The following is a 13,152-nucleotide window of genomic DNA, read 5'->3' on the forward strand; positions in this document are numbered from 1 at the left end:
ATACCACACACAAAGGCATTTAAGAGAAGTAATTATGGACATGGAGTGTAAAGACGACACATTTGTTCCATTTCTCAAAACTCTTCCAGTGGCGGCGAGCTGCAAGCCAATGTGTTCCTAGTGAGGATGGAAAGGCTCAGTTATTTCCTCAAACAGTTAAGACACTATTGTTTTTGAGTAAATGTTACTATTGCATTTGTTTGGCACTATTTTCAGCTGCGGATGAATACACATTTGGTGAAATAGTGAGAGTTTATGACAGTAGCATGTAGGATTGATTTAAAATAAACTACAGTCCTTGTTCATTCATGAGTGCAAAGGTGTGGAAGAAATTATGGGTTTTCAAATTTTATTTTGATAACAATGGAGGTGTATGGTTCAAAGGAATAAGCCATCAGGCTCTTTCATTCTACGTGTCCGTGACTTAAGTGCCATTTTTATTCCAAAACTGTGAAGACGCTACACGTGATACGCATCATACTCACTGTTTGTAGGTTATAATGACGATCAGTATGGCGGGGACGCAGCAGACGATGATAATAACTGCCAGAGCCAACAGCGCCCCCTCTGTGTAGCCCACCGTCTGCATAGCTTTCTTCCCGCTGGTCACCACTTCAGGGGTTCTGATCTCTAGAATCCGTCCACCAGGAGGGAGGAAGGGCTGGAACTCTTTGTTGATGTCCAAGAGTTTACCATCAAGAAACCTTGGGGTTAGAAACGCAATGATGTAGCCGACAACATGCATCAAGCAAGCGTTAATGTGAAGTGCTTCAGGCACGTCCAGCTGGGAGGAGACCCCGGGGAAGACATTATATCTCCTCACTGGCCTGGGAACCCACTTCTGTTTACTACAAACTAAAAAGATTGGCCAGTTACATGACTTCATTGCGATGTGATTCAGGTTAGGTCCTGTCCCAATGTATGATATAAAGACTTTGGAGAGCTGCCATTTTACTTTTCATGGATGAAGTAAAGTACATTGCATTTGTTGGTAAAGTTCTTACTTGTAGAGCTCCTGTCTAGATACGGCTCTATTTGTCAGGGGGTCGATGGCGTAAATCATGAGGTCCGACTTGGTGTAGTCTTCCTGCTCCATTCCTTCACCATGGCGATAGGGCCCGATGGTTTCCACTACAACCTTGGCGCCCGGTATCTGTTCCTGGACGTAGCGCTCCAAAATGCTGAGGATTAAATGATGGATTTTAACGACAAATTAACGTACACATATAGAAACATACACCTCTGTGGACACAAGCACATACTTATAAGACTCCACACACACTAAACCTGGGAAATGTCCCCCTAAGGTTTGTCACATGTGTATGTGTGTGTGTGTGTGTGTGTGTGTGTGTGTGTGTGTGTGTGAGACAGAGACAGAGAACAGAGAAACGATTTTAAATGAGTATTTTAAAACCTCATTATCAAGTTGTGCGAAACTATCATAGCATATACTAAATAATGCAGTTTGTTTTTAGTATTAACATCTTTCTTCAAATGAATGAAAACACATTTGGCAGACTGTGGAGGAGGAGACGATATTACTTGATGAGAACAAATTCCTCAAAAAGGGCTGAGCTGCAGCTGAATGTCAGAGTATCTCACATGTAAGCTGCCACTGTGGCGTTGATAAGGTCATTTTTTTTTTTCAGACCTTGAGCCCCAAATGTTTTGAACGTCGCAAGGAATATCTTAAATATTGTGTGTTGACTTCAAGAGACCGAGGATGAGGGAGGACTACAAAAGGAGCCCGTACTCATATTAGGTCCCGTGTATTAATCCGTGCATTCTCTTGGACATTGTGAAACTTTAAGATTATGTCCTTGCAAGTGTGTTTTCTTCCTCTTCCTGCGCTGCCTATTATTCGTTATGTATATGCAAATACACTTAAACTTAATGAGCCAACTGGTGAAGCATATGTTCCAATAGCAGGTAACAAATCAACATGGTGGAAGTTTCTCCTACAAAACTTTCCTAGAACGATATGTCCTCATATTCAAACACAAGTATATCTTTAGTGCCCTTAAACCTCGATACCGACGACATGCATGTCAAATATTAAGATGAACTACATCTGTAACCACAGCTTTGGTTTTATTATTACATTAAAAAGGGACATTGTTAGCGCTGTTAACGGTGGTCTAGCTGTGGCGCCTGCTATAGTCCCAGTGTGGGTTGGAGTTCAACAAAAGCACTTGAAGCTCCATTCTTACTAGGACACTTCATTATATGATAAAAACACTATTTTTAAACACTACTTTTTTGTGCTCTTTATCAAGTGTTGTTGATTTCCCCATGGTAGCAATTACAGCTTCACTCCTCTCTTTGGAGAGACACCATAACAAAGTCAATATAGAAGAGCCACTGAATTTCAATACTGCATGCCTCAAAATACACCCACTGTAATACGAAACCTTTCAGCTATTACTCACTTTTTAGGCTGTGAGCGACAATGTAAATATGGACAGCACGGTTTGTTTTTCACCTATATTCTACAACATGACTTATTCAGAGGGATTATAATATAAGAGGAGAGCGGTCAACTGTCTATCAGGGTCGAACAATAAACACTTTGTTCAGAGACGTAGAAGGGAAGTTTCTTCAATGTTAAAGACACTTTTTTAAGTTTGTTTCTCATATCTCCAATCCACATACAGTGCAGGCAGCTTAATGACGTATTAGTATATTATATAAAACAAACAAACACATACAGTATTAAGTGAAGTTACCTGAGTAGCTTGTCTTTGTTTTTCTCCACATAAGTTGGAGGAACGTTTGATACGACCACCTGCATGTCCAGCTGGTTCACGACTGACACCTACGCCAAAGAAAGAAATGCAAATAAATCTCATTTCTGCATTTAAACAACATATGCATATTTGCATTGGAAACAATAACATTTCTAAACTCAACTTCAAGTTTGTGACTGTTTGAGTTAGTTTTCACGTTTTGTATCTGCATCAAGGGCATTCATGGAGACAAATAAATCTCCTTTCGTTAAATGTGTGTTAAGGAAAATGTGAAAGATAAATAAAAAGATTATTAACCTGCCACCAACGTCAAAAAAGAATAAATATACTTACCACTATCTCCGCCTTGCTGCTGTGTCCTTGCCCATAGTTGTCTGTAGCAACCACCTCGAACTTAAAATACGACCGCCTCATGTTGCGGTATATGATTGCCGTCTTCACCACGCCGCTGTATGGTTCGATGATGAAGCCGTCTTTGCTATCTTTGGTGGTTTTTTTACCGGCAAGAGGGGGAACGATCAGCCGGTACATCATAGAGCTGTAGTTACCGGTGTCTTTGTCCAGAGCCTGTGAGAAAAAAAAAAAAATCACGACACCGTGTCATTATACTAATCATCGTCGTGACGCCGCCACAGTATCATCATCACCATAATCACCAGTATAATAAAATGTCATCATCATCAACACAAACACTGTTATCAAGTCATTGTTTGCCATTATTAAAATAATCAATTCTATTATATGTTCTGTGATGATTATCATCATGATAGTGAGCCCACCCCCTCGTCTGATTCCAGGTGTTTGAGCAGCTCTGCCATGTATATTGATTAGTTCAGGACTGATGTCCTATCTTGTATTTGTCACTCATCAAAAGGCCATATAGCGTCTTTGAGTTTCTAGAAAAGCACTACACAAATCTAATGTATTATTATTATTATTATTATTATTATTTTTCTCGTCACTAAACCTGATCTGTTTGTTTGTGCTGTTTGATGTAGTACTGGGAATCAACAGTAGGGGGTAAAGTGGTGCTTTGAGCTGCATGCAGGTCTATTCATCTGCTCTGTCATTCTGGCAAACTATCAAGTCTCTCCCTCATTCACACGCACACACACACACACACACACACACAAACAAACACACACATGCAACCCTCACATTCACGTTCAGACACAGACACACACTCAGACAGACATTGATTTATTGCCGGGTCTTTACAAGAAGGGCTGGCAGTATAGACTACAGATTTCGCTCTGAGACACCCACCTTATCAAAGGTAATGCTATAATAACAAGAAACAAAAATGTATTTCCTTATGGCCAGGGAATACGGCAATAGAAGCAGGAAGAAGAAGAAGAAGAAGAAATAAAGGAAATAAGGAGGCACACATGTAGAACGATGAGGGAATAAGGGAGGACTGAGGGAAGAACAGATGAACAGTTCTGACTTGTGTGGTGAGTGGCACAGTTAGGATAACTTTCCAGCAATACATCAGACATATGAACCACCTGTTTGAACTGAAATAGCACAGGTGTGGAGTACAGACCTGATTGTCTTCTATTGCACCTAGAGAGAGTATAGCTGTGTCCCCGAATCCACATGCAAACACATTCGAAGCAGGCGGAAGTGGGAAAGTTAAAATGAATGATGTTGGAAAAACATTTTGCAGTCGCTTTAATTAGCGGCACTCTAATTGTCATTCTCTCTCTCTCTTTTTTTTTTTTATCTATCCTCCCCATGACGTGCGTTCAGTGACAGTATCCTCAAAAACAAATGTATTGACAGAGCACTTACACAAAGTAAGCGAGAGCTGTAAACATGTCAGTGCTTTTAAAGCCTTCCCCATCTAGTGTTTTGGCCATTATGAGGAGGAAATACACAATGTGAAAGCCAAAATATGAGTCTGAGTAACCTGAGTCTTATCTAAAAGCATTTTTACAAGATGACTGAGTCATTTGGTAAGTAAGGCAACTAAGTAAATGTAGCACGCTCATTAATGTCAATAACAAAACACTGTGAGGTGCCAAGGCAGAGCTCTGTGGTGCAACGAAACGTCAGAGTCCTACTGGTCACTGTGGGATCGCCATGGTGAGAGGTTCAAATGTTTGTTGCTGTGGTAAGCTTTGTGGAGTTGCACGATCCTTTCTGCCGCTTTGTGGCGTTTGTCATCTTGGTTAGTCTTCAAACTCGTGTATGTTTTATTCAAACTGGAGTTTCATTCTATCTTCTCACAAGTGCCTCCAGCGACACACCTACACCAACGCAGCTGTTTGAATCTTTTTTTAATGCGGGGCTATTTTTGGTATGGACACCCACTAAAGAGGAACGTTGGAATTAGTATTTAAAAGAGGAGGAAAGAAGGGGAACTCTGCTTTAGCATTGGTTGTGGTTGTGTGTGTGTGTGTGTGTGTGTGTGTGTGTGTGTGTGTGTGTGTGAGAGAGAAGTGACAAATGAAATATTGGTTATAAAGAACAAAAATAATCTTTGGAAGTACTGAGTAGGATTGCTAATGTGATACTCATCTGCAATCTAATCAATATGTGTGTTCTGGCATTCTTTGAGGGACAAAAAGACTATACATAATACAATACATACACATGACAAATGTAGCCTCCTGGTACACCCACAGGCACACACACACACACACACACACACACACACACACACACACACACACACACACACACACACACACACACAGACACACAACTTATTAAGACAATGTGCACGTTTCAACCAGATGTGATGGAATTAGTTATACTTGAGTGAAAACACTGAGATTGAAAATGCACATTTCTCAAACTCGCTCTCCACCTCTTGTCTCACTCAGCTTTCATCTGAACGTAAGCAAATGTGCCGCGAGCATCCCTGTCCATCTTCTCCGTCCACCCTCCCGTCCCACCACTCCATCCACTCATGAATCATGCACGTCTCTCCTACCTTCATCTGTCCAGTCAGTTTGTCTCGCAGCAGGATGCCAGTTATCTTTATCTAACCATCAATCTTCCCTCTTCCTTCTAAACTCCCGATCTATTGCCTCTCCCTGTGGTGATCGAGACAACTAGCAGGCGATTAGTTTCCCCTGTCAGTCTGTTAAAGTATTTAAAGAGGTCAGATGACTGTAGAGCAGGTTACTGTAAACCAGCTTCAGCTTTGACTCTGAACATCCATATGCAAAACCACCACCCTCAAGTGTTTGCAGCAGAGGAAAAAATAATTTCATACGAGGGAGAAAAGCAAATTTTCTCGGCTTGTGAAACTGATTTTGAATGCGACTCTTTGTTGCATGCGCGCCTTTATTCTCTCATCTTTCCTGTCAGTCACACTGGGTGTGATCTAATGAAGCGGGAATATCTAAGAATGATCTAAAAAACTGTAATAAAATATTAAAGTGCATACTTTTCTGCCAGAGACCCTGCAGGAGTCTCTTGTGGCATCCAGGCTCATTAAAACATATTGCTACTTCTCAGATAGAGGCTGAGAGCTCTGTGACCCATTTTGGGTCCTAAAAGGCATTTTAATAATACGAGTCGCTCGAGTTGTTTACAGTGATATGGAATTCTCCAGAGTTGGGTATGAAAGAAAGAGAAACAAAGTGATGTATCATTTCACAGAGATAGAGGTAGACGTCGAGGGAGAGGAACAGAGAATTCTCTTAGCAGTTAATCTTGTTACTTACCGGACTGAATATTATCTTCATTAAGAGTAAACACCACAAACACAAGCACACAAATCCACACGGGCAACGTAAGCACATTCATACCAATATAAATTGAATTAAGCTGGAAAGATGTCAAGGCTACTTTGGCGTTCAAGTCATCATATTTTGAGTCTTACATTAACATAAGGGGTAATATCTGAACTGGTAACACGAGCTTATTCAAAGCAATCCACGCAACATTATTAAAAGCTGAAGCCTGAAAAGTTGTAATACAGTCAGCTAACTCACATGGAAGGGATTATCACGTAATTGTAGAATATGTACAGCATTGTTTATTGCCTTCGTCGTTACCCACAAGGAAACACACAGCGGGGAGGTGAGTGGACTCAGAGCCTAAAGGTGGATACTGGGGGGGCGGGGGGGGGGGGGGCGGTGTGGCAGCAGGCATGCAGCTGACAGTTTAAGTGCACCTCCAGGATTAAAAGACTTTGGATACATGTTGCAGTGAGGAGTGTGCCATGTGAGTGTAGAGGTGACTCGAGTTGGGCTGCTTGAACCGGCACGTAGGCTTTGTGTCATTAATGACATTATGTTGCCACGTGTTCCTATACTTTACCTAACCCCCTGTAGTTTGGTTGCACGTGTACGTGTGTGTATTGCTCTACCTGTACTTGCAAGACGGATGTGAACGTTTTTGCATCTTCTGCGACCCCTCCGATGTAAAGAGATCGGGTGAAAAGCGGCGGGTGGTCGTTCTCATCCTGGATGTCGATTACCACCCTCGCTGTGTTGGCTAGGACGGACACACACACACACACACACACACACACACACACACACACACACACACACACACACATTATGATAAACATCTGGCAGAGCAAAAAGAAGATTAAGGGATCTTCTGTAAAGCACATTCAATATTTGGGATAAAAAGCAAACAAGCAAGGAATGAATTACCGAGGTCAAACACAGTCATTGATGTAAATCAGGTTATTCTGAACCTGCAGGCCCAACGTGTGCCACGTATCAGCACGAGAAACAACAGCAGCTAGCGTCTGCATTGCCTGCAGGTGTCACAAGTGTTACAATTGCAGCAGCTATTGCGATCTTTGCTTGTAAGGGAGAATATAGACATGTGTACACTACTTATTTAAATTGGTACTGCTGTTGCTTTCCTTTTGTTACAGATTGGCAAGTGTAAAACTGGCATGACAACGATTGAGCAGCTTCTCCTGGTGGAATAACTCCAAAGATACAACCCTGAAGATGAGCAGGTCATGGAGAGTTAAAGCGAACACACTGAAAACCTGGTTTCAAATATCAAGCATTTCTCTGCAACATTACAATAGTCATGAATAAATAAACAACAGTCAAAGTGAAAGTTTTGATAAAAGTTTCCTTAGGTATTATTTATTAATAGAGGAGAGTGTTTGAGTAACGACTGAAGGATTGTTAACTTCACTTCCAGAGCTGATAGAAGACACATTCTAAAAATGTGCAGTGAGAAATAAAAGGGATGATTCTGTAGCGGAGGTGACCCTGCTCTGAAACATCTGACACATTGTTCAGATGCACGCTTCAGGAATCTCCACTGGTCATCAACATCAGGATCTTTCCAAGTCAAAAGTCTTTAAAGAAAATCTAGTTTTTTTTTTATCAATTACACACACGCACACACTGCAAGGAAAATCTTTTCTTTAAATGACCAAAAATAGATTTGAACATTACTGTAAATCATCTGAGCTACACATTCAGTAAATGACAAAACATTGGGGCGATGAGCCTCCGTCATATTCAGTGGTTGCAACTTGGAATGACTCACAGTCTGTCTTATCTGTCCAAAAACAGGGAGTTGTGACTCACACCCACGTAAAACTGCAACACAATACATCAACCAAACTCTGTAAAAGGGTGAATCATGTGTCAGAAGGAAAATACAAATTGTGGATTGTGAAATGCTAAAGTTTTACTGCAAGAAAGAAAAAGATCACGTAAAAAAAATGCAAATATATGCAAATATTAATCAAAATCCAGTAAGACAACGATCCAAAATGTTTATTCACGATTCCAACCTTCACTTCACTTGAATGACAACTGGATTGTTAGAATTGTATAGATGTGTTGCCCGATTAAAATGCGTCCCAAAAACAATTGAAGGAGCTTTTCTAATGACTACAATGATTTCTAGTTTTAATCCTTTGCAGAATGTTTAATTCAAATAGTTAGGTGAGGTGACAATGGCATGTGGTAAACACTATAAGCATCAATTAAGAAGAATGCAGATATGTTTTAAAAGGAAGAAGCCAGCAGATGCAGAACGTTTGAATAAGCCAGAGAGACGAGACAGGAAGTAATAGAGACAGAGGCGAAAGAGTGAGAGACTAATTAGAGCCTTTTTCACTTCGGTTATAATTTCAATTAAAACCGTGAAATACTTGTTTTGGTCGGTTTTACCTCCCACATGCAAACTGGAGGAAATTACATTTTTGGATGGATTGAAATGAGGATAGAAAAGAAGGAAAGAAAGAAAAGTACAGAAAGAAATATTAAAGACGAATTAGATGAAAGAATTCAAGGCTATGCTTGAAATTTCACACTGACTTGAGCAGCACGTATCATTCTGGGCCAAGGTCAACAAGCATCTGGGGTAAAGTTACGGCTCTTACAGATCAAATCTACAATCTTCCAAGGTGCACACCAGCTTTATGTGGTCACTTTCATCAATGCAAACATGTTTGAGAGATAAATTGTGGACAGTTACATAATTGCGTTTCGGCAAGACATGTGATCGCCAATGAGAAACTAATCTAGAAGGAGGAGGAAAGGTAGCGTTTCAAAACAGACAACAAGCTGGTGTAGCCTAAAGGTTTGATAGAGAGAGAGTTAAAAAGAAAAAAAAAGGACGTGCTTGAAATGTAACAACAGCAGCCAAGGCCAAATAAAACATGTCTTCCAAGGCAAGTAACGGGATAGACAAGTAGAAGATTTAAAACTTCTACGAGAAAAAAGTAGAGAAAGCTCAAGAGAGAGAGAGAGAGATAAGTGTATGTGCAAGAGAGAAAGCTAAAGCCTGTGGCAAGTTTATCTTAACAATATCACGTACAGGGTAATGCACTGCTATTTTTTAATCCTTTAGTATGTGTGCGTGTGTGTGTGTGTGTGTGTGTGTGTGCGCGTATAATTAGAGAGAACTCTGCGGTGATGCAATCCGATGTCAAAAGTTATTACTGTAATCTTAGAGGAGGAGAGTTCATAAACACAACCACGCACTTACTCTTAGAGGGAACTCGGAGGGTGGAGGACGCCACTCTCATGGAGTCAGCTTCCACCCTTAGAACGTAGCTGGAGTTGGCCTCGTAGTCCAGGAGCTTGGCAGTGGAAATCACTCCTGTCGTTTCATTTAATGCGAACGCACCTGGAGAGACAAGAGAGGTAAAGAAATACGGCAAGAGTGGGGATGGCGGGATGAAAGAAACGGAGAGCAGAATACAGGAGAGACGGGTCAAAAAGGGAGACGGAGGGAGTTTCTTTCTTGTGAAAGCAGTTGGAAAGATTTATAGTGGAGAGTTTAACAGAGTGAATAGGGGGTGTTTACACAGGAAGTATTTTAAGCCTTGTTTAAAGGAAATAGACACATTTGTTGCTTTAACTTATCAGCTTAAAGTAAATAATAATAATAAAGACACCATCTGAGTTAAAATTGGTTCCCCTAAAAGCCAAACCTTCCCTCTGCATCTCTGTCTGCCATCGGGCACAATCTCCCGGGGAAGAAAAAAAGGCTAAATTTAAGCCGTGGCAAACGAAATGCAGTCTGTCTTGTGCAGTTTTAGCAACTCTGTTCCAATGAAAGTACCTAGCATTAGCTCAACATGTTGCTACTTGTCTTGTCTTTGCGAACAGTGGCTGCTACAATAGTTCCACTTGGAAACGCGTGCGGGAGGAAGTTAAAAAGTTGTGTGTTGCCACTTTAAATAAGAAGCTTTCGTATAATCCTTCATAGATCGAGTCAAGGTAGACCCTACTCCAGACCAGAAGCTGGTGATAATGACCCTGAAGCTGTTTAGTTATGGCAACAACAAAGAAAACAGCACAATAACTTGTAGAGACAAATTAACAGTTACATTCACGCTCTCATCTATAAACTCGTACAAACACATGCGAGTGTGTGCGTACAAAACTTTATGGTACAAGTTAAGCAGCCACGTTATTGGCCTCACACCAAGACAGTGAATCCAGCCAGCTCCCCAACTGAAACCCACAACAGCCACTACTCAAAGTAAACTCACCTCCCTGGTTGCCTTCGATGATGGAGTAGATGATAGTTTGATTGACAGCAGCCGCCATGATGGCTCCCACCGGGGTTCCAACAGCAGCCTCCTCGCTCACTTGTGGAAACCTGGGAATGGATCAGTCAAAGAAAATGAAATATGTAGACTGTCGGCCCACTTGCTCTCAAGGGTTGATTGGAATGTGGCAAGTTATATACAACTGAGCGTTATGTCTGTCAAACACGACCACATTTTTTACTTCATGCCGACAGCTTGAGTGCAACCTATGTGTAACCTATGTGTAACCTCTGTGTAACCTCTGTGTAACCTATGCGTAACCTCTGTGTAACCTCGGTGTAACCTATGTGTAACCTATGTGTAACCTATGCGTAACCTATGCGTAACATATGCGTAACATATGCGTAACCTCTGTGTAACCTCTGTGTAACCTATGCGTAACCTCTGTGTAACCTATGCGTAACCTATGCGTAACCTATGCGTAACATATGCGTAACATATGCGTAACCTCTGTGTAACCTATGTGTAACCTATGCGTAACCTCTGCGTAACCTCTGTGTAACCTCTGTGTAACCTATGGAAAACATGTTGACACTCAAAGAGTATAGCAATCAGGTAGGAGGTTGTTCTTATGTTTACAGATAGTGAAGAAGGGCTTGCTTCAATCTACTATCGCGAGAAGGGTCTACTGACAATCGCACATCCTCCGCACAGAGAGAGAGAGAGAGAGAGAGAGAGATACGTTCTCTGGTATTACGTTAGAAGGCGTGGATACTATCTGCAGTGTTTCCCATACATTGTTTTATTTAAGTGGCAATATCGACATTGACGGCCACAATTTGTTTCCTTTTTTACTATTTAAAAGGGGTAACGTCTTACTTTACTGTAGAGCTGAGTGCAGTGCATTGATTCGCTCATCCTCTCCTCGCTCACAGACCCGTCTGTGAATATTAGCTCCTCTCCGTGTACACTCTGAATCAAAGCATGATCATGCGTGGGAGGAAAGATTGTTGTTGTCCTTCCCTGCAGAGAAGACGGCTGGCTATTTGCTAATTAATCAAATAAAGTGTCGGTGTGCCTCCTTCTGCGCCCCGAAACACTGAAAGGTGTTTTATGGTGTGTTTGATAAAACTTGATGTGATCCGGTACATTTGTAAGCAGGGTGTCTGACAGGCCCCATTAGTGGTTTGAGACAGGCAGGGAAATAACACCATCAACAGAGAACCCAGGCATGGTCTTGTTTTTGTCCACCTGCCTCTCATTGCATGTGGTGGGTTGTTTTCCCTGCTTACAACCCTGATAGATTTTCTCAGAATCTGGCAACTCTCAAATTTCCAGCAGATTTCGCTCCATTTAATAAACCCAGTACAGTCATTAGGCCAACCGTCACAGCTGGCTCCACATTATAACATGGGCTACCAACTGGCTTAGCTATCAAGTAATCACAACGTGATAAATGGGACTGTTGGGGACAGAGTGTGTGTGTGTGGGTGTTAACTTCCAGCCCATTGCACTTCTAACCACCTGCTTCCCAAACACCCAAAACAACCAAATATGTAATAAACCTGAAGTTTATTGACTAAATATTGATTTAAATGGGGAAAAGATTGTGTGTTGGGCAATGCAACTTCAGGAGTGTTAAGTTGCAGCGGCTGAATTAAATCCTCTTTATAAATATAAAAAAATATATACATGACCTTTTCACAGCAGACACTTTGAGTCATTGCAGGAAAAGAACAGGCGTCACTAATAACATGAACGATGTTTTAAAATCTTTTTTTGATACGTATTTGTATCAGTTTTCTGATTGACTGTTTTTTATTATTATTGTGTCAAACACAAATTATATGCACCAGAAGACACCATTATTTAGAAAAAGAGACCAGAAACCACAGTAGCAGCATTAATTACAAACAAAACTAAACAAATAAACCATCCTGACGTGTTTCCCAAGCGTTAGAAACAAAAGGTGGACAACTCATATAAGTCTTTGGAAAAAGAATATTCTTGATATTGTATAAAAAAGAAAGAAAGAAAGAAAATGTTCTCATTCACATCCATGTACTTTTCAAATTATACAGAATGGAACTATAATAGGATTCAAAGGCAGAAGCTTTATGAACTCACCCAGCATGTAAATGTGTTTCTACAGTCATTTAAATTGTGCACTCAGGACAGTAAATGAGAAATGTACCCGGCTGCAGCAGCAGTTAGTTTTGTAGTAATAACTTATAAACATAACATTTTTGTATTTCTCTCCTCTTGCTGAAGTATTTTGCTCTTTCTGCATCTCTTACATCTCATTTTCCTTTTTCTCTCCAATCCTACTTCTTCTTCCACACTAACATTTCAATTTCCCCACTTACACTCCCTATACTTCTCACTCTGCATCCAAATCTCCTCTTTCTTCCATCTCCCCCCCCCCCCCCCCTTTCCCTCCGGATGCTGCTTCCA

The 13,152-nt window shown here is 41.0% G+C and overlaps 1 protein-coding gene across 1 annotated transcript in view; it reads right to left on the reverse strand.

The window, feature by feature from the left end:
• LOC115024859 (protocadherin-15-like) overlaps positions 1-13,152 on the reverse strand; it is a 111,682-nt gene that overhangs the window by 24,626 nt on the left and 73,904 nt on the right. The window contains exons 20-26 of the mRNA XM_029456720.1: positions 10,699-10,808; positions 9,687-9,827; positions 7,075-7,202; positions 3,081-3,314; positions 2,727-2,815; positions 1,005-1,181; positions 486-704 (exon numbers count right to left, since the gene is read on the reverse strand). Of these exons, the coding sequence (XP_029312580.1) occupies positions 486-704; positions 1,005-1,181; positions 2,727-2,815; positions 3,081-3,314; positions 7,075-7,202; positions 9,687-9,827; positions 10,699-10,808 (1,098 nt within the window). The remainder of the gene's footprint in view (positions 1-485; positions 705-1,004; positions 1,182-2,726; positions 2,816-3,080; positions 3,315-7,074; positions 7,203-9,686; positions 9,828-10,698; positions 10,809-13,152) is intronic.

The sequence above is a fragment of the Cottoperca gobio genome, chromosome 19 (assembly GCF_900634415.1).
Source record: "Cottoperca gobio chromosome 19, fCotGob3.1, whole genome shotgun sequence".
NCBI classification, from domain to species: domain Eukaryota; kingdom Metazoa; phylum Chordata; class Actinopteri; order Perciformes; family Bovichtidae; genus Cottoperca; species Cottoperca gobio.